This window comes from Myxine glutinosa, chromosome 4, assembly GCF_964187855.1.
Source record: "Myxine glutinosa chromosome 4, kmMyxGlut1.1, whole genome shotgun sequence".
NCBI classification, from domain to species: Eukaryota; Metazoa; Chordata; class Myxini; order Myxiniformes; family Myxinidae; genus Myxine; species Myxine glutinosa.
The window spans coordinates 95416138-95438619 of NC_136264.1; the positions used below are offsets into that span (position 1 = coordinate 95416138).

Sequence of the window (22482 nt, forward strand, 5' to 3'; positions counted from 1 at the left end):
ACCAACAAAGAAAAAACAACCAGTCATTTCATGGACAACCCTGTAAAAATGCAGCACGGACACCATCAGTTTTAAAATGCCCCCCATGTACACAAGGTATCTTCTGGAGTCAACTTGTCCCACAAAGTTTGTTCCCTAATTCACTCTTGCAAATTCATGTCAATAGTTTTATATTGATAATAAAGTAAATACCGTATTTTTACGCAAATAATTTGCGGGCTATATATTAAATTAGTTCCAAAAATTCCAACTGCGGGGTATACTCGTGTGCGGGTTATACAATATTTCACCATACAGCATGTGACGTAACCACAAGGGCCCAAGTTAAATTATCAAGGGGATAACAAAGAGAGGCAGTGCTTTGTTTTTTTGCAAGTTTAATTGTAACATCTTTAATTGCAGTTCTTTCGCATATTTTACCTACACATACAAATCTAATTTCAGATCTATTTAAGTTACCAATAATTCATCTTCCGTAAAGCTCACAAAGTCCTCGTGTCGCTGTTGAATTGAACAACTGTAGCAGCTCGGAGTCGGCAAGTGTGGGGGTGTTTTCAGTTACCAAGTTTCTTGTAAAGCACTCCAAAAGTGGCTTAAGCACTCAAGCAAGCACTTCATTTAAAACTGTTAAGGAACAGCTGGCTTGGCAAGCACTAGCTGGCTGCTTGGTAACTGAACACACCCAAGATCTGTCTAAATCCATATAGTCTTCACTCTCATACTCCTCTTCCTCTCCAAAAATTAACCCACTTTTTCGTCAACTATCAGTTTGAATTCGGCCGTAAAACCTTTACGTTTTCTCTTTCTTGTACTGACAGGCCTGGTGTTGGCTTAGCGGTTAGGGTGCCGGCTTGGGATCCTAGGATCCTGGGTTTGAATCCCGGTCGATCGCTGAATTATCGCTCGTGGGGTTGACTCAGCCTGTCATCCTTCCGAGGTCAGCAAATTGAGTACCAGTTCACTGTGTGTCGCAAGAGGCGAATACCAGGGTTGGTGGCAGGAAGGGCATCTGGCAATAAAACATCGCTTCAAAAAGGGGACCATGGTGCCCGGAAAAGGCCAACCCCTGCTCTGCGGGGAAAAATGGCCTCTGAAGTTGGTTCCTTTCTTGTACTGACAGCAGACATTGTATGGCAGGGATTTGTAATGGTGTGGCCAATTTTGTGGAATGATATTAAATTAAACAGCTTGCAGGGCATTTAAATAAATTATTTCCCAATGGATGCAAGCAGCAGCTGCAATGCAAGCAGCGTGGATTCCGGTCGCATAGGTACCAGCAACTATGCTGGTTTTTAACACGTAGGTACAAGAAACTTTAATTATGACAACAACCCTTTCGCAAGATATTCATTTTAATGTCAAATTGTTATTCACCACAGTTGCATTTAAAAAGAGCCACCTGTTGGCCTTAGACAGCTAAACGGTGTCGATTGCTAGAAATTTGGAGATCATCTCCTAGTCATGTGGAGAGGAAAGCTGGGGGGGTGTTCAGCTTCCAATCAACTAGCTAGTGCTTGCCAAGCCAGCTGTTCCTTAACAATTTTGAATTGAGCGCTTGCTTCAGTGCTTAAGCCACTTCACGAGTGATCTCCAAGAAACTTGGTAACTATAAACGCACCCCTGGCATGTGGGGTATATACCTGTGCGAGGGTTATTTACGTGAAAATACAGTACCACCTTTTATTATCCTCCAAATGAAGGAGTTCCATTTGAAAACTCTTAATTGAAACAAAGACAACCTGCCTCGTTTTCTTTCAACATTTTCAGGTCAAAAGAACAACATTTGTAACTGACATGACAACAAAAAAAAAAAACCTGAAAAATAATGGAGTAATAAATAAATAAATCAATAAAGAAATGAGATTTGGTGAAGTCAATTTTGTCTCGAGGAATAATTCCATCCATTTTTTCTCCTTTAACTTATTGGCAAACAGATTCCTTTGGTTAATTGCACACATTAGAGTGGAAGTCTTTCTCAGTGACAAGTGGCCAACGTCTTTAACAATGGCACAGCAAAATAAGGAGTTTAATTCAGGAATTATGGCATTCAATCTACAATCGCACTGGCATCCAATTTCTTATCAGCCTCTCTTTGCATGATAATATACCCAAAACCTCGGCAGTTGGTCAACGCAACACTACAACAGTGTTCGCACGTTCTCGGTATAGACTTGCCTTTGATCCAATCCAATATGAGATTGCTCAAAATTGCTCAACCCCAATTGGAGCATCTTGTTCCCGCAGCACTCACTATAACGCGATCGATTTGAATGATTTTCACTTCCGAAAGGTCTCCTGGTCGAATATACACCATAAAACTAGGGACCCAGCAAATTAACACTAATTGGAAAGGCAAGCCATTGAACCAAAGCAGGGGGTTTACTGGCAGACCAGTGGGACGTGCTCAGTGACTATGTTTTTATTGATATCCAAGTTTTAATGTTTAAAACAAACATTGTGAGGGAGGAGGTTTAGAACCACTGCCATAGAGTTTACGACCTCGACAAGCCAGTTTCAGTGCATATAACTTAGGAAATAAGGCGTTATCAAAATTACAGCCCTATCAGTGCATCGGGTTTGCAATTCCACCCGAGTAAATCGTAACATGGCCAACAAATTCCTGGTGGTTTAACAGAACCGTACACTATGTTTTGAACCAATAACAATCTGAGATTCTATGACCACATCGTATCAAATTATACAGACCAGATAGTCGTAATAAACATCACAATCCTAGGACATTCTCCAACCTGCAAGTAGTAAATTCACAATGGATTTGGGTTCTTTGTTCAAATTATTCATCCTGTTCCATCTGCTCAATGACGACTTGTGTTACAATTGGATTTTTGTACCCATCAGAAGCTTCTTCTTCCTCCTCTTGTTGATATGTTGACGTTCTTTCTTCATTTTGACCATCTGGAGAGGTTTCCAATTCTTCTGGAACACAATCCAACTCGCATCCTCTGTCCACAGTCAACGAATCTCCGATAGGTTGCTCTATCTTGCAAGCCTTTTCTGGGAAAACGCTCATTTTCACGGGTCCAACCTCCAGGTTTTCTACAGTTTCGTCATCATCCATTGACTGACCAAGGCTCATGGCATGCGCTGGCAAATGTTCTGGCTGGTGATCACTGTTGTTTGGCACGGTGCGTGCTGCGGTCGCTGATGGAGCAGCTGCAGAAATGCAGCTGCGGAGACACACTAACCACTGGCGCTTGGCAAAAGCATCACGTGCCCTCAAAGTCAAGGCTTGTGAAGGGTCGCTGCAGCTCACACGAAAAGCATGTTTCACTGCAAGGACAGAAACCACAACATAACCATGTCCATTACTTTTCCAGCACTGGCAAGATCCCATTGCATTTGATTTTTTAAAGTTTTAATGGAGTGGATCTTTAGCTGAGTGGTTAAAGACTTGTTGATTTCTCCACTGGTTGGTTTATGTTCGATTCCCATGGCTGCTCACTTTCAACAAACTTGGCTAGTATTCAAAAACGCCCCTCAACATAAGTTGAGGCCTCCAGGCTGTGGCAGACTGGTTTACAGTCTCAAATTTAGCTTACATTTGATAAACCCAAAAATATAATTTGCACTTGTGAAGGATAAATTATTTAGAAAACATGCAATTAGCAATTTTCAATGCTATAGCTCTGGAGTGGACTCACTCCTCCTGAAACATTGTTTTGATGCAGAAAAACAATTCCAAAACGAGAGTGAAGTTGATAACGCACCATCGCAAATCCCCCAAGTTTCCCACATAAAGCCAACTTGAAAAATGGCAAAAGGTTCCATCTGGAATGACCGATGATCAAATTGTGAATTTTTTTTAAATCTTCTATTTTGTTGCCTGTGACCCTATGTCCTCACTCCTTGAATCAGGCAGGGGTAAAATCCAAAAAATCGTTACATATTTCATCCTTCAATGTTGAGGATGCCTGGTGTTGGGCTAGCGGCTAGGGTGCCAGCTTAGGATCCTACGGATCCTGGGTTCGAATCCCGGTCGATCGCTGAATTAACGCCAGGGGGGTTGACTCAGCCTGTCATCCTTCCGAGGTCGGCTAATTGAGTACCAGCTTGCTGGTAATTCCCTGTTTGTCGTTAAAGGCGGCAAAAAGGGTTGGCGTCAGGAAGGGCATCCGGCCGTAAAACATTGCTTCAAAAAGGGGACCAAAAAACAACAACAACCACGGTTCCCGAAAAAGGCCAACCCCTGCTTTGCGGGGAAAAATGGCCTCTAAAGGTGGTTATTTTTTTATATAATGTTGAATGCATATACAAAGTTCCATTCAAAATAGCACTAAATATTTCTTAACCAAGCAAACTTTATAGGAATCACATCAGCAATGTTAAAAATGGCAGTTTGGTTTGTGGAACGGGTTTCAACCAGCTAGTCCCTGACTGCTACTCCGTGTCACAGAGTTCCTGCTGCCATGTAGCATTCTTCTCTTCAAGCACTCCATAAATCCAAACAGCTGCAGATGCCCAAGCTGACAGTGGAAAGTTGCTGGAGAAGTCACTCAACGAGCTGAATATTTCAGGATTTATCTCAATAAGGTCAAAATCTTGTCAATTTGTATTGCATACCCACCCTGACAACTCACCTCATGTCAAGTTGAGGTGTCTGTGTACGTGAAGCCGAAGAATACATTTTTAATTAATAAATTAATTTGAGTGACCGCATTTGACTGGGCCGGAATTACCAATCTGGTTCATCGGGTGCACCGACCTTTGTTTACCTGTGTTACATCACCTTTGTAGATTAGGGTCCAAGTAATTTGGAATTTGGTGGGGTTGCCAGCATACAATAATGGCCATCCATATTGAAAAGCACAATGGAATCATTAATGTCCACAAATGGGTGGTACGAGATGAAACTGCTATTTTTTTTAAAAACCCCTCTAAAGATGGTTTACTCTAAGATGCAATAATACCTGCCTGCGAAGATAACTTGAGAGAAAATTTAAAATTAGGAAACATCCATCTAGTCAGGTTCGAGACAAAAATGCTGAAGGTGTTATGTTGTGGTGCTGTGCACACACGACTCGATTGCCAGAGAGGTAGGCCACAACGCGTTGGTACAAACAAAGAGTCTTTATTAAGAGCTCGCACTTCAGCACTGGGCGGGCTCGAACTTAGAGCCCGCATATATGTCCCGAGGCCACGCCTTGCCCCCGGGCGTGGCCGATCGGTCGAAAGGCGGGGCATGCATTTTCGTTCCACACCTGGACGCTGGCGCCACCCACTGGTGCGCGGAATTATTGTCCCTTGTGCCCGCCACACGCGCCCCCCCAGAATTCCCGTGCACCTGAAGGGTGAGTTTGCGGGGAAGCCGGATGACCCGGCCGAAACGCCCCCTGGCGATGCGTGCAGGGCTGGGGGGTAACGGGACAGCGGGGCTGGGGGCTGCCGGGGGTCCAACCGCTGGGGGGCGGCCTCGACGCGGAGGCAGAGCTGCTTGCGGAGGGTGGTCCAGATCGAGGTGGGCCGGCTTGAGGCGGTCCACGGAGATACGATCCGGGGCACCGCCGATGTCGACGATGAAATTTGTCCCCGTTCGCCAGCACGCGGAAGGGCCCGTCATACGGGGGCCGCAGCGGTGCCCGGTGGGCGTCATGCCGGACGAAGACGTACTCCGCCGTGCGAAGCTCCGGGGCGACGTGGGAAGACGGGCAATCGTGGTGTGCCGTCGGCACTGGGGCGAACCTCCGGGCGGTCTCCTGCAGGGTGGAGCGCTGTTGCGCAGCGGACCAAGGAGCCGTGGAGTCGGGGATAAATTCGCCCGGTACCCGCAGTGGTTGCCCGAAGACCAGCTCCGCCGAGGACGCGCGCAGGTCGTCCTTGGGCACCGTCCTGAGGCCCAGCAGGACCCAGGGGAGCCTGTCGGCCCAGCTGCCGTCGCGGAGGCTGGCCCGGAGCACGGCCTTCATCGAGCGATGAAAGCGCTCGCACAGGCCATTGGCCTGGGGGTGGTAGGCCGTGGTGCGGTGTAGTTTTACGCCGAGCCCTTGCGCCACTGCGCCCCAGAGCTAAGAGGTGAACTGGGGGCCGCGGTCGGACGAGATGTCCGAGGGGGCACCGGACCGGGCAACCCAAGTGGCGATGAAGGCCTGCGCCACATCAGCCGCAGACGTCGCCGCCAATGGGACGGCCTCCGGCCACCGTGTGGTGCGGTCCACCATGGTGAGGAGGTGGGTGAACCCCCGCGAGGGGGGCAGAGGTCCCACCAAGTCGACGTGCACGTGGTCGAACCGACACTCGGGCACCGCAAACGGGGCCAACGGGGCCTGGGTGTGGCGGTGGACCTTTGCGCGCTGGCACGCGAGGCACATCCTGGCCCAGTCGCGGACGTCCTTCCTGAGGCCATGCCAGACGAACTTTTCCGCGACGAGCTTCTGGAAGGCCTTCGTGCCCGGGTGGGACAGGCCGTGGATGGCGCCGAACACTGGGCACTGCCAGCCAGCGGGCACGATGGGGCGAGGCCGGCCGAGGGAGACGTCGCACAGGAGGCCCGCGCCCGCGGCGTCGAACGGCACCTCGGTGACGCGGAGGCCCATGACGGTGATCCGCAAGGCCTGGACGCCGGGGTCGGCGGTCTGGTCCTCTGCCATCCCGGCATAGTCGATCCAGAGGTGGACCGCGTGCGCGACGGACCGGGAAAGGCAATCCGCCACCGGGTTGTCTTTACCCGCCACGTGACGGATGTCCGTCGTATACTCGGACACGGCCGAGAGGTGACGCTGCTGCTGTGCCGACCATGGCTCGGCGACCATGGCCATCGCGAACACAAGGGGCTTGTGGTCGATGAAAGCCGTGAACGGGCGGCCCTCCAGCAGATGGCGGAAGTGTCGGACCGCCAGGTGGAGCCCGAGCAGCTTGCGGTCGAAGGTGCTGTAGCGGCGATCGTGCGGGCGAAGCTGCCGGCTAAAAAACGCCAGTGGCTGCCAAGCACCACGCACCCACTGCTCGTGCACCGCACCCACCGCGTAGTCCAACGCGTCGGTGGTGAGGGCAATCGGTGCATCGGGCGCCGGGTGCGCCAGCATGGTGGCGTTGGCCAGGGCCAGCTTTGCGCCCGCAAACGCCGCGGCCATCGGCTCTGACCAGGCGATGTCACCTTTGCCCGGCTTGCCCCGGAGGGCCTCGTGCAGGGGGCGGAGTAGCTGGGCGACGTGGGGCACGAAGCGGTGGTAAAAATTTACCATGCCCAGGAACTCCTGGAGCCCTTTGATCGTGCGGGGTCACAGGAAATCCTTGACCGCCTCTACCTTGGCCGGTAAAGGGACGGCCCCGTGCCTGGTGATGCGGTGCCCCAAGACGTCGATGGTGGCGACGCCGAAACGGCACTTTGCGGGGTTGATGATTAGGCCATGCTGGCCCAGTTGTTCGAAAAGCGTGCGGAGGTGGAGCAGGTGCGCCTCCCGGGACACGCTCGCGACTAGGATGTCGTCCAGGTAGACATAGTGGAAAGGTAAGTCGCGCAAGACGCTGTCCATAAGCTGTTGAAACGCTTGGGCCGCATTCTTCAACCTGAAAGGCATTCGCAGGAACTCGAAGAGGCCGAAAGGGGTGATGACGGCCGTCTTCGGGACATCGCCCGGTTGTACGGGGACGCCAGGTTCGTCTCGGATGAGGTCCACCTTGGAAAACACGGTCGTGTTTGCCAACCGGGCGGAAAAGTCCTGGATATGCGGGACCAGGTAGCGGTCGGGGGTGGTGGCATCATTGAGCCGGCGGTAGTCACCGCACGGCCGCCATCCTCCGCCGGGCTTCGGCACAATGTGCAGCGGAGAGGCCCAAGCGCTGTTTGAGCGCCGCGCGATACCCAGCCGTTCCAGCGTGGCGAACTCCACCTTCGTCATGGCGAGCTTCGTGGGTTCGAGTCGGCGTGCCCGGGCCTAGACCGGCGGCCCGACCGTGGATTATATGGTGCTCCACCCCGTGTTTAACGGCCACCGCTGAGAAGGTGGGCCGCATGAGGGCCGGGAAACTGGCTAGGAGGCGGGTAAAGTCGTCCACTGCCGGAAGCTTGCAAACTAAACTCGCTGCGACGGAACCTTTCAGCAAGCCACTTGGTAAGCCGCTCGGTGAGCCGCTCAACGAGCCGCTCAACGAGCCGCTCAGCGAACAAGCGAGCGAGCTGAAGGTTTCGGCCTGGACGAGACGTCTGCGCTTAACGTCGACCAACAAACCATGCGCACATAGGAAATCCACACCAGGCAGGGCCATTGGCACGCTGGCGGTGACGAACGACCATTGAAAGCGCTGCCCTCCGAACCGCAGTGAGAGGCAACGCTTCCCGAATGTGCGGATGGGTGTACCGTTGGCGGCAAGCAAAGCGGGGCCCCGGCCCGCGGCTTGCTTGTCGGACGCGGAGGCAGGGAGGACGCTTACCTGCGCTCCTGTGTCGCAAAGGAAACAGCGCCCGGACAAGGTGTCCGTGATGAACAGGAGGCTGCCGGAATGGCCGACGCTCAGGGCCGCTAATGAGCGCCGGCCCGGTCGTTTCCTGACCCGTCAAAAGAACACGGCGGGCGACACGTTTTAGCCTTGCCGCTGAACCTGGCGTGGTAGTAGCACCAGGTTTGCGGCGGTGACGGCCGCGGCGGCCATGGTGGTGACGGCCGTGGCGGCCGTGGGCGGGGCGCAGCAGCGGCCACGAGGGAAGCCGGGGGCGCTGTAGCCTCTGCCCCGGGATCCAATACGGCAGCACCGTAAACCGACCGCGTGTCGCAGGCCGCGAAAAACTTGTCGGCCTCTCCGGCCAGGGCGCGGGGTTCCGTGATGTTGGAACCGGCCAGCGCGAGGCGCACCTGTATCGGTAGCTGGCGGAGGAAAAGTGCGCGGAACAAGAAATCCGGGCGCTGGTCTCCAAGCAGTGACAGCATGAAATCCATCCGGACGGATGGCCGTGTGTCGCCGAGGGCGGGAAGGTCCAGGAGGCGGTCGGCCCGTTCGATCTCCGTGAGCCCGAACGTGGCGAGGAGGAGATGTTTGAGCGCCTCTTACTTGTTGTTGCCCGGCGGGCGCCGAAGGATGGACACGACTCGGGCGGCAGTGCCGGGCCCGAGGGCAGCGACCACGTGGTAGTACCGGGTCTCGTCTGCCGTGATGCCTCGGAGCTGAATTTGAGCTTCGGCCTGCACAAACCAAACGTCGGCTTGTGCTTCCCAAAACTCCGGGAGTTTGACGGCGACGGCGTTGGTAGCCATGGCGCGTTCGGGGGTCAGCAACGGCTGAACCAATCGGGGTCACCAGTGTGGTGCTGTGCACACACGACTCGATTGCCAGAGAGGTAGGCCACAACGCGTTGGTACAAACAAAGAGTCTTTATTAAGAGCTCGCACTTCAGCACTGGGCGGGCTTGAGCTTAGAGCCCGCATATATGTCCTGAGGCCACGCCTTGCCCCCGGGCGTGGCCGATCGGTCGAAAGGCGGGGCATGCGTTTTCGTTCCCCGCCTGGATGCTCGCGCCACCCACTGGTGCGCAGAATTATTGTCCCTTGTGCCCGCCACAATGTCATTAATTCCCCACAAAAACTGTCGATGTATATATAAAAAATAATCCAGCATCTCCAATGCGATGAAGGCCTCAATATCTGATTTTCCCAAAAGATCGAGACCAGACATACCACTTGTGATCAGGTTTAGTGACATCAGTAGAATGAAATGTACGAGCAGATATGTCGAACTACGATTGATGCTTCATATAACTTGCGTGAAAAGGCAACAAAGCACAAGCATCATTTGTAGCCTGTGCTGTTGTACGAATCACACAATCATATCAGTGACATACCCGAGCCGAACACCCTGCGGAAGGTAGCTCCATTCCTCGTCTTGCTGTCAACGACCATCTCGTGGAGAGCGAGCCGGGCCATGGCCATAGGTGGCCTGCAAACGGGGAAGCAAGCTTTTCCGTGTCGTTTCAGCGGTTTCGTCACCACCAACACGTCTTGGAAAAGAAAAACGTGACGTTTCTGTGGGTAGAGAATACCACAACTTGATGCTTACCAAATTCAATGTAAGCATCTCTATGACAATGTTACATTATACAGTGCCCTCCATAAATATTGGAACAGTGAAGTCAAATTTGTTCTTATTGCTATATAGTCAAGAAATTTGGATTTGAGATCGATAGATGAATACGAGGCAAAATTACAGAAGGTCAGATTTTATTTATTGGTATTTCTTTACATATATGTGTTACCATTGTAGAAGAATAGCAATTTTTATGTTCCCCGAGACACCGCTAATACCCATAAGGACCATTTAGAACCCGAAGTCCCTTTAGACCCTTCAGAGCATCAAGACCCCCAATACCCCTAAAACATACGCTATCACCTAATTCAGCCCGATTATGATCACCTTCTATCGGGAGATGAGCGTCTGTCCCATTTGGGACCATTCTTTTTATCAAGCTTCCCCCTATAGCATAGGGGAAGGCTTATTGCTGTTGCATGGTTTGTTTCTTCAATTGGTGCCCCCCATGTGGATGAGGTATGTGGATGGACAAAAGGACCACCGAGGCACTCGGAAACATGGTGGTGGGATGTTGAAGTTGGAAAGAGGATTGACGAGAAGAGGAAGAAGTTCAAAGAGTGGCAGAAGGCGAAGGGTACGGGAGCAGAACAGCAGAGCATGAAAGTTATAAGGCAGCCAGGAAGGCTGCAAAGAAAGAGGTAGCAAAGGCGCAGGAGGCATGTAGGAAAATGTTCGGAGAACGCTTGGATTCGGAAGAGGGTCAGAAAGCAGTATTCAGGATTGCAAAGCACATAGCGAAAGAGGTGTGATGTGATGGGGGTGAGTTGCTTGAAGGATGAAGTGGGACAACTCGTTGTCGACCCAGATGGAATTAAAGGAAGATGGAAAAGATATATGGAAATGCTGTTGAATACAGAGAATGAATGGGATGGCAACATAGAGAGTAACCCAGTTTTAGGACCGGCAGAGAAGATAACTGAGAAGGAAGTTGAGGAAGCGATAAAAGCAATGAAGAGTGGAAAAGCGGGAGGGCTGACGGGAGTTGTGGGAGATATGTTGAAGGCAGCAGGAAGTTGGGGTGTGAAGAGAATGACAGAGATCTGTAATCTGGTGGTGAAAGAAGGCCGCATTCCAGTGGATTGGGAACTGAGTACCCTCGTCCCTCTATACAAGGGGAAAGGTGACCCTCTGGAGTGTGGCTCGTACCGAGCGATAAAGTTATTGGAGCATGGAATGAAGGTATTGGAAAGGGTGTTGGAAAGGAGGATAAGGAAGAAAGTGAAGATCGACGAAATGCAGTTTGGATTTATGCCAGGAAGAGGACCGACAGATGCGCTTTTCATTGTGAGGCAGTTGCAGGAGAAGTACATGGATAAGAGGAAGAAGTTGTTTTTTGGGTTTGTTGATCTGGAGAAAGCATTCGATAGGGTTCCACGCAAAGTATTGACATGGGCATTGAGGAAGTTAGGAGTGGAGGAATGGTTGATCAGAGTAGTGATGGCAATGTACAAAAGAGCACGCACAGCTGTAAGGACAAAGGACGGGAACAGTGGTGAGTTTGAGGTGAAGGTGGGAGTGCATCAGGGGTCGGTACTAAGTCCACTACTATTTGTAGCTGTGATGGAGGTGCTGGCTCAGAACGTAAAGGAGGGTTTACCGTGGGAGTTGTTGTATGCAGATGATCTGGTGTTGATTGCGGAAAGTATGGATGGACTGAAGGAAAAGATGAACAAGTGGAAGGAATGTATGGAGACAAAAGGTCTGAAGGTGAATATCGGAAAGACAAAGGTGATGGCAAGTGGTAAAGCATGTGGTGAGGTGGAAAGAACTGGGAAGTGGCCGTGTGCTGTGTGCAGGAAGGGTGTCGGAGTGAACTCCATTCAGTGTACAATGTGCGCTGAGTGGGTTCATCAAAAATGTCGTGGTCCGAGAGGGTCATTAACCAGTGTGGCAGCTACATTCAAATGTAAGGTGTGCGCAGAGGGAGCTGCAGATGGAGGAAATGTTGAGTTGGATCTTGGAGATGGCGTGAAGCTGGAAGGGGTGAAAACATTTTGCTACCTCGGAGACATGCTGAATGGAGAAGGTGGATCAGACTCGGCAACGGTTGCTCGAGTGAGATGTGCATGGAAGAAGTTTCGGGAACTGAGTGGCGTGCTGATGAGGAGGAGAGTGTCGCTGAAGCTGAAGGGAAAGGTGTATGCTGCATGTGTGAGAAGTGTTATGATTTATGGGAGCGAGACATGGGTAATGAACGTAGAGCAGCAACGAAGGCTGGAAAGGGTGGAAATGCGAATGGTTCGATGGATGTGCGGAGTATCGTTGAGAGAGAGGAGGACAAATGATGAATTGTGAAAGATGATGGGAATATTGCCTGTGATTGATGCTGTGAAGAGGAACAGGTTGAGATGGTTTGGTCATGTATTGAGGAAGGATGAAAGTGACTGGTTGAGAAGAGTGATGGAAGTTAATGTAGAAGGAAGTAGAGGACGGGGAAGACCGAGAAAGACTTGGCTAAAGATGGTGGAAGAAGAAATGCGGGCGAGGGGGTTAACAAGGAAAGATGCAGAAAATAGGGCAAAATGGAGAAGATTGTCATGGGGACCGCAAGGCTAACCCCCGCTCTAGCAGGGAAAATTGCCTTAAAATGCATGTTGTTTGGTGCCCCCCAATTTTTAATGATACCACAGAGTTTCTTAGACCCCCCAGGAGTACGAAACCACCATTTAAGAGGGGCGGGTGGTAATTGAATATTTTTTTCCTTCCTGCACTCAACTCTACAAATTTCCAAACTATCAATTTCTGAGCCATACCTCAGAGCCAGTTGGGACTTTCAAAGTGAAATTTTGCATTAATAATGTGACTAGAAAGTATGTGGGCACAGGGTGGAGTCATCAAGAAATAGATAAAAGGATTTTCCAGAGTCAGAGAGATAATTTATGAAGATCAGGAGGAATAGGACTGGGCCCAGAACACTGTCTTGTGGCACTCCAGCCTTGACAAGGAGAGGAGATGGAAGGATTCCGTTGAGTGGCACACGTTGGCTACGAGAGTAGGGGAAGTCAGCAAAGAATGTGTGGAGTTGACTTTGGATGTCGAATGCAGAGAGTTTTGAAAATATGGTGGGATGCTGGACTGGATCAAAAGCAAGAGATAGTGCATTCAGAAAGTATTCAGACACCTTCACTTTTTTCACATTTTGTTATGTTGCAGCCTTATGCTGAAATCGTTGAAATTCATTTTTTTCCTCATCAATCTACATTCAATACCCCATAATGACAAAGAGAAAACAGGATTTTAGAAAGTTTTGCAAATTTATTAAAAAATAAAAAACTGAAATATCACATTGACATAAGTATTCACACCATTTGCTATGACACTTGAAATTTAGCTCAGATGCCTCCCATTTCTCTTGATCATCTTTGAGATGTTTCTACACCTTGATTGGAGTCCACCCGTGGTAAATTCAATTGATTGGACATGATTTGGAAAGGAACACACCGGTCTATATAAGGTTTCACAGCTGACAATGCATATCAGAGCAAAAATCAAGCCATGAGGTCGAAGGAACTGTCTGCAGAGCTCAGAGACAGGATTGTGTCGAGGCACAGATCTGGGGAAGCCTACCAAAAAAAATTCTGCCGCATTGAAGGTTCCCAAGAGCACAGTGGCCTCCATAATTCTTAAATGGAAGAAGTTTGGAACAACCAGGACTCTTCCTAGAGCTGGTCGCCTGGCCAAACTGAGCAATCAGGGGAGAAGGGCCTTGTTAAGGGAGGTGACCAAGAACCCGATGGTCATCACTCTGGTTGAGCTCCAGAGATCCTGTGTGGAGATGGGAGAAACTTCCAGAAGGACAACCATCACTGCAACACTCCACCGATCTGGGCTTTATGGCAGAGTGGCCAGACGGAAGCCAAACAGTTCAATCTTGGTTTCATCAGACCACAGAATCTTGTTTCTCTCAGTCTGAGAGTCCTTTCGGTGCTTTTTTGCAAACTCCAAGCAGGCTTTCATGTGTCTTTCACTGAAGAGAGGCTTCCGTCTGGCCACTCTGCCATAAAGCCCAGATCGGTGGAGGGTTGCAGTGATGGTTGTCCTTCTGGAAGTTTCTCCCATCTCCACACAGGATCTCTGGAGCTCAACCAGAGAGACCATCGGGTTCTTGGTCACCTCTCTTACCAAGGCCCTTCTCCCCCGATTGCTCAGTTTGGCCAGGCGGTCAGCTCTAGGAAGAGTCCTGGTTGTTCCAAACTTCTTCCATTTAAGAATTATGGAGGCCACTGTGCTCTTGGGAACCTTCAATGCAGCATAATTTTTTTTTTGTAGGCTTCCCCAGATCTGTGCCTCGACACAATCCTGTCTCTGAGCTCTGCAGACAGTTCCTTCGACCTCATGGCTTGATTTCTGCTCTGATATGCATCGTCAGCTGTGAGACCTTATATAGACAGGTGTGTTCCTTTCCAAATCATGTCCAATCAATTGAATTTACCACAGGTGGACTCCAATCAAGGTGTAGAAACATCTCAATGATGATCAAGAGAAATTGGAGGCACCTGAGCTAAATTTCAAGTGTCGTAGCAAAGGGTCTGAATACTTATGTCAATGTGATATTTCAGTTTTTTCTTTTTAATAAATTTGCAAAACTTTCTAAAATCCTGTTTTCTCTTTGTCATTATGGGGTATTGAGTGTAGATTGATGAGGGAAAAAATGAATTTAAATGATTTCAGCATAAGGCTGCAACATAACAAAATGTGAAAAAAGTGAAGGGGTCTGAATACTTTCTGAATGCACTGTTTGCCCAGATAAACGATCTCATGTCTGACATTGAGGGCTTCCATCCATTGTTGGGTGAGTAAAAGCAGCCATGTCCAAGGTGGAGTGACCTGGTCTGAAACCATATTGGTGATCTGTGATGAGGTTGTTGGAGAAAAGGAAGGAATCAATATCAACTGCGATGATGGATTCCATGCCGTTGCCGATTGGAAATAATCTGATAGTCATGTAGTTAAGGGGATCTGCTTTTGCACCTTTTTAAATGTAATTCAGTGATGTTGGCTGATTTCCAAGCAGATGGAGGATGACCAAGGGCATATGATAGGTTGAAAATGGCAGAGAGGATGTGAAAGAGCAACAGAGCAGGATATTAGACATGAGCTGATGCCATCCAATCCAGTTGCAGAGTCAAAGTCGAGGGTGGAAAGAAACTTTTCCACCTTCTCAGGTGCAAAAGACAAATTCCAGGAACAGTTGGGTACGACAGCAAAGGATGGGTACCGAGAGCGAGGGGTTGGGGACACAAGATTTGGAAGCAAACACAGAACTGAGGCATCCGGCCTTCTCACGAGCAGAGTCCACTGTGGTGCCATTTGAAGATAGGGAAGGGATGGAAGGGAAGGGGAGCATAAACCAGACACAGACCTGACAAGGCACCGCCAGGTTTTAGAGGAGGGAGACACGTTTGAAAGTTAATTCTTGAGGTTCGACAGATGTTTTCTGGCCCTTCTGAGAGTGGACACACACTTGTTGCAGACTTTTTGGAATGAACTGATTGCCTTCGGTCGGATTAGCCTTCCAGAAAGAGAAGGCAAGTCGTTTCATTCAGAGCAAGTGCCTAACCACAGGGCGGGAAGAGGGGTAGGATAATTGAAGACAAGATGGGATGATTCTATGCATGAGAGAGAGAAGGTTTCTGTGGAACAATTCCCAGGCTGAGTTTACATCAGGAGCAGTAGATATGGAAGCCCAGTCCTGAAGAGAGATGGCTGCTTGCAGCCCCTGTCAATCTGCCCGAGTGAACTGCCAGACTCACCAGCATTATTGAACAGTGTAAGAAGCTAACAAGATGATGCCTGCATTGCTGTTGATAGTGAGTGGTGAGGTTTTTGGGGATCAATCTTGATGAGACCTTGGACATCAAACTTTTTGGATGAGGAAGAGAACGCTGCTGATCTGATAAATTCAAAGTTCTATGATTATTCTAGCGAGCTTAGGCAATGCTTCAGGCTTGCTGCCTGGACCTGTGTAATGCTTTGTGAGTTGGCCCATTCTGCAGGCTATCTTGACCTGGAGTCATCTTCGTGTCCACACAGTCAGTTGTCCATTTGGTTATTTTAGAATATGATAGGGCACCTTCGCTATATGAAGCTTTCATGCATTTGAGAATACTAGGGCATGCCCGTACTATATATATATCTAAAATTATATCCCCCCCCCCCCTCTATTTACATGAAATGGTTTGGTCCAAAGCGAACGGCTTGCGAGTACGGTGACAATCCCCCCCCTCTATTTACATGAAATGGTTTGGTCCAAAGCGAACGGCTTGCGGAGTTTGGTAAAGAAATCGCCATAGCTCGGTAACTACTTGTCCGATTAATTTAAAACCTTGAAAAGGCACATCCTCGGGTCCCCAGCAATATACCTGGCAAGTTTCAAGTATATCGGACCGGTAGTTGTCGAGAAACAGCGGTCGCATACACACAGACACACACACAGACACACACACAGACACACACACAGACACACACACAGAGATTACTGGAATTATAGATAGATATTGAGAGATGGCTCGTACTTTGAATAAAACGTTGACGACACCTCAATGCTCAAAGTGAGCAAGCTATCTACATATAACGGAGGGAAAGTATGTTGTATGTATGTTGTATGTATGTTGTAAGTTTCGTCTACTCCTCCAGGAGGATTTGACATAGGAAACTGAAATTTTCAGGGATTAAAAAGGGCACCCTGAAGTTGTGCCTATGGAAGTTTTGTTTGATTCAATCACATTTTGAAAAAAAAAATTCCACCGATCTTGGCATTTTCTTCCTTTGGGGTGAGGGCGGAGGTGCAATTGTAATGACTCGAGCTATAACACCACAATTTATTATATATGCACATAAGCAGTACACATGCTTTTGTTTCATATACGCAACCCGGGTAATTTTCTTTTATATTTGGTAGCGATCGAGGCAGCAGTCGGCTGCCTATACACTGCCCAAATAAAGGGCCGTGTCAGAAAAATGTTGCACGCTTGGAACAAGATTGCTTGTAGGGTGGGTACTCTGATAATTACTAATCATAAAGATAATACCATGACCCCAATGGCCGCTCCAGCAGGGAACGGATGCTTATTGTAATTTGTCAATGTAGGAAATTTTGGATTATACTCTGAAAGAAGAAGCAATATCAGATAAATGAAACGAATGACATATAGCAACAGTTATAGCATGCACGTTTATAACAAGCAAAAACCCACGGCTCTGTCTCGAGTTTCAAGTTGTTGGGTTTTTAACTCTTGGTTGTAAAAACAAAAGACCGTGAGCAATGAGACTTACTGAACCAGAGCCATTGCGCAACTCGCCATGACAGCACAGGAGGCCACTGGCTGCCATCGGCTGACAGAGCGCCAGGCTTGGTCTAGGCCAACAAAGGCGTTCACGGAAGTAGCGACTCTCCGACTCGCCTGTCCGTACATTCACCTCACTCACCACTCCAACAACGAGAGCAACCTGGGAAAGTGATCGGATGTTTTTAACCAAAGTGATCGTTTCAAAACATCCAAATACAAGCACTAAACAATCACTGCATCTTTTCACCAAATTGCAATGCCGAAATAATACACTTGCGTCACTTGGCAACTTCAAATGGAAAGTAGCAAAAACAATCCGATATTCAAATTTTGCTTACCCGACTGACATGTTCTATTATAAACAACCATTCATAATAGTGTAGCAGCATAGCAAACCTGTTGTGCATTTTGTGAGGAAAGCACCAAATTTGGCACACTAGTAGACTATCATATGAAAAGATCTGGATATTGGGCCATCTCAGATTCAGAGATTTGATTTTTGCAAGATTTCGATTCGATTGGGATCGAAGAGAACACCTTCTTCGTCTTCTGTACAGTGAAGTTGCCAGCCCTGAATTCTCTGGCTACATCTGGGTGCTTCATTGGGAGTGCAACCATGTCCCTCAGGTGAACAGGGACCCACCTGGCATAGTGTGTGTGGTCTAAGGCATGGAACCATGGGACCAGTTCCGTCAGGGCATCAAGGTACGTCGTGAATGAAGCCTGCCGCAGAGAACGCACGTAGACCAGTACCAACATCTCTAGTTCCAGCACAGTTGCCCAGTACTGAAAGTTGGGAATGTCTTCTCCTCTCTGGTGACACCAGTCTTCGAACTCAGGCAGGTCTTCTGCATCATCAGCATATGTCATACAGTGGCGTTCATACGCACGGTGTTGCAGGATGTGCAGTGCCGCTGCAGTTATTTGATGAGCTCTTCTTGTGCGGGTGACGTGGGCAGCTCGTAGGAAGGAGTCGGCCGTCCCTGGCGTTGCAATCTCAGCTTGCAAAATCTGCAAATCTTGCAAAAATCAAATCTCTGAATCTGAGATGGCCCAATATCCAGATCTTTTCATAATATGATAGTCTACTAGTGTGCCAAATTTGGTGCTTGTATCACAAAATGCACAATTCTTTTGAATATTTGGGCTAAGCCGCCCCACTATAAGAGCTATCCACACAGGTTTATCCTGATTGTATCATCCTGGTGCTTTACAGGTATGGCATTGCATAAATGAGTACTGCGCTAGCCAGTAGGGAATGTTGAGCCGGCTGTCCCATCTGCTAGCATTTCCTCATGGATTTAAACATCCCATTGAAGCGCGGTGCTACACGCGCTACTTGCTTACCAAGGCGGAAGCGGACAACGCGGTAAATCAAGAGTCTTTATTGAAAGAGCACTACTGTAGCACTGGAGTGCTAGGGGCTACGCGCCCCGTATATATCCCGAGGCCACGCCTACCCCTCGGGCGTGGCCGACGCCCACTTGGTGCGCGGGATGATGCCATCATGCCAGTGAGCTTTCGTGTCCACCACACCCGCCCCCCCAGAATTCCCGCGCACCTGGAGGGTCAGTTTGTGGGGCAAACGGATGACCCGGCCGAAGCGCCCTCTGGCGACTGGCGGCGTCCGGGGTGCAGGGATGCCCGCTGGAATGCCTCCGGCTGCACCCGGGATGGGTGCAGGACCGGGGGGCGGCGTGCCGGCGGGGCTGGGCGGTGCCGGGGGTCTGCCCGCAGGGGGGCGGCCCCGACGCGGGGGCCGAGCCACCGTCGGTGGGTGGTCCACGTCGAGGTGGGCCGGATTGAGGCGGTCCACGGAGACGCGGTCGGGAGTACCGCCGATGTCCAAGGTGAAATGTTTCACCCCGGTCTCCAGCACGCGGAAAGGCCCGTCGTACGGGGGCCGCAGTGGTGTCCGGTGGGCGTCGTGCCGGACGAAGATGTACTCCGCGGTGCGAAGCTCCGGGGCGACGTGCGTAGGTGGGTGCCCGTGGTGCGCCGTCGGCACCGGGGCGAACCTCCGGGCGGTCTCCTGCAGCGCGGAGCGCTCCTGCGCCGTGGACCATGGTGCCGTGGGGTCGGGGAGGAACTCGCCCGGCACCCGCAGCGGTTGTCCGAAGACCAACTCCACTGCGGATGTGCGCAGGTCGTCCTTGGGTGCCGTCTGGAGGCCCAGCAGGACCCAGGGGAGCCTGTCGACCCAGCCGCCGTCGCGGAGGGTGGCCCGGAGCACGGCCTTCAACGAGCGGTGGAACCGCTCGCACAGGCCATTGGCCTGGGGGTGGTAGGCCGTGGTTCAGTGCAGCTGGACCCCGAGCCCCCGCGCGACCGCCCCCCAGAGCTCCGAGGTGAACTGGGGGCCGCGGTCGGACGAGATGTCCGAGGGGGCGCTGAACCGGGCGACCCAGGTGGCGATGAACGCCTGCGCGACGTCCGCCGCCGTCGTCGCTGCCAAAGGCACGGCCTCCGGCCACCGGGTGGTGCAGTCCACCATTGTGAGGACATGGGTGAAACCCCGCGAGGGGGGCAGAGTTCCCACCAGGTCCACGTGAACGTGGTCGAACCTACGTTCCGGCACCGTAAACGGGGCCAATGGGGCCTGGGTGTGTCGGTGCACCTTCGCGCGCTGGCATGCGAGGCACATCCTGGTCCAGCCGCGGACGGCCTTCCGGAGGCCATGCCAGACAAACTTGTCGGCGACCAACCTCTGGGAGGCCCTCGTGCCCGGGTGGGACAGGCCGTGGATGGCGTCAAAAACCTGGCGCTGCCAGCCCGCGGGCACGATGGGGCGAGGCCGCCCGAGGGAGACGTCGCACAAGAGGGCCGTGCCCGCGCCGTCGAACGGCACCTCAGTGACGCGGAGGCCAGTGACGGCGGTCCGCAAGGCCTGGACGCCGGGGTTGGCGGCCTGGTCCACCACCATCCGGGCATAGTTGATGCCGAGGTGGACTGCGTGGGTGACGGACCGGGAAAGGCAATCCGCCACTGGGTTGTCCTTCCCCGCGACGTGCCGGATGTCCGTCGTATATTCGGACACGGCCGAGAGGTGACGCTGCTGCCGGGCCGACCACGGCTCGGTGACCTTGCCCATCACGAAGACCAGTGGCTTGTGGTCGACGAAGGCCGTGAACGCACGGCCCTCGAGCAGATGGCGGAAGTGCCTGACCGCCAGGTGAAGCCCGAGCAACTCGCGGTCGAAGGTACTATAACGGCGTTCGGGCGGGCGAAGCTGCCGGCTGAAGAACGCCAGCGGTTGCCAGGCACCACGCACCCATTGCTCGTGCATCGCAGCCACCGCGGTCCGAGGCGTCGGTGGTGAGGGCGATCGGTGCATCGGGCGCCGGGTGCGCGAGCATGGTGGTGTTAACCAAGGCGAGCTTCGCGCCCGCGAACGCCGCGTCCATCTGCTCGGTCCAGGTAATGTCACCTTTGCCCGGCTTCCCCCGGAGGGCCTCGTGCAGGGGGCGCAGGAGCTGGGCGATGCGGGGCAGGAACCGATGGTAAAAGTTTACCATGCCCAGGAACTCCTGGAGCCCCTTGATCGTGCGGGGGCGCGGAAACCCCTTCACCGCCTCCACCTTGGCCGGTAGGGGGACGGCCCCATGCCTGGTGACGCGATGCCCCAAAAAGTCGATGTCGGCGACGCCGAACCGGCACTTGGCGGGGTTCACGATGAGGCCATGCTGGCCCGGGCATTCGAAGAGCGTGCGGAGATGGTGGAGGTGCTTTTCGCGGGACGCGCTGGCGACGAGGATGTCGTCCAGGTAGACGTACACGAAATCCAAGTCGCGCAAGACGCTGTCCATTAGTCGCTGGAACGCCTGAGCCGCATTCTTCAACCTGAAGGGCATCCGAAGAAATTCGAAAAGTCCGAATGGTGTGATGACGGCCGTCTTCAGGATGTCCTCCGGCCTGACGGGGACCTGATGGTAGCCGCGTATGAGGTCCACCTTTGAAAAGAAGGACATGCCCGCCAACCGGGCGGAGAAGTCCTGAATGTGGGGGACGGGGTAGCGGTCGGGGGTGGTGGCGTCGTTGAGGTGCCGGTAGTCCCTGCACGGTCGCCATCCCCCGCCGGGCTTTGTCACGATGTGGAGCGGCGACGCCCAAGCACACTCGGAGCGCCGCACGATGCCAAGCCGCTCCAGCGTAGCGAACCCCGCTTTAGCTACCGTGAGCTTCGTCGGCTCGAGGCGGCGTGCGCGGGCGTAGACCGGTGGCCCGGCGGTGGAGATGTGTTCCACCCCATGCTTGACGGCCCCCGTTGAGAAGGTGGGCCGCGTGAGGGCCGGGAAACCGGCGAGGAGGCGGGTGAATTCGTCCGCTGCCGGAAGCGTACAGATCAACCTGGCCGGAACCGAACCGCTCAGCAAGCCGCTCGATGAGCCGCTCCGTGAGCTGCTCAACGAGCTGGGTAGCGCGCAAGCGAGCGAGCTGAACGTCTCAGCCTGGACGAGCCGTCTGTTCTTTACGTCCACCAACAGCCCATTTGCGCACAGGAGGTCCGTGCCAAGCAATGCCATGGGCACTTCGGCAGTGAGGAACGACCACCGGAAAACCTGCCCTCCGAACCGCAGAGAGAGGCAGCGTTTTCCGTATGTGCATATGGACGTACCGTTGGCAGCAAGCAGCGCGGGGCCCCGGCCCGTGGTCTGCTTGTCGGACGTACCGGCGGGAACGACACTCACCTGCGCTCCCGTGTCGCACAGGTAACGGCGCCCGGACAAGGTGTCCGTTATGAACAGTAGGCTGTTTGAATGGCCGGCGCTCAGTGTCACTACCGAGGGCCGGCCGGGCGTTTCCCGACCTGCCGAATGAGCACGGCGGGCGACACTGCCGAGCCTCGTGGCCGAACTTGGTGTGAAACCGGCACCAGGCTTGCGGTTTTTTCCGCGGCGGCGGAGGTGGGCGTGGCGTGGCGGCCGCCACGAGGCGCCCCTCGGAGTAGGGGTGGTCACCCGCAGGAGGTTCAGCGGCCACGCGGTGCGTCGCGTAGTAGGGGTGGTCACCCGCAGCAGTTTTGGGCTCGGAGTAGGGGCGCGCAGCCGCAGCCGCCGCAGCCCTGGGAGCCGCGACGGCCGCACCGAAACTCACCCCCGTGTCTAAAGCCGCGAAGAACTGTCGGCCTCGGCAGCGAGAGCTCGGGGTTCCGTTATCA

General features: G+C 52.2%; 1 protein-coding gene across 1 annotated transcript in view; it reads right to left on the bottom strand.

Annotated features, from left to right (window-relative positions):
- Nucleotides 1-360: 360 nt before the first annotated feature.
- LOC137425022 (rho guanine nucleotide exchange factor 3) overlaps nucleotides 361-22482 on the bottom strand; it is a 52468-nt gene continuing 30346 nt past the window's right edge. The window contains exons 8-10 of the mRNA XM_078775267.1: nucleotides 17311-17484; nucleotides 9791-9971; nucleotides 361-3291 (exon numbers count right to left, since the gene is read on the bottom strand). Of these exons, the coding sequence (XP_078631393.1) occupies nucleotides 2795-3291; nucleotides 9791-9971; nucleotides 17311-17484 (852 nt within the window). The 3' untranslated portion in view covers nucleotides 361-2794. The remainder of the gene's footprint in view (nucleotides 3292-9790; nucleotides 9972-17310; nucleotides 17485-22482) is intronic.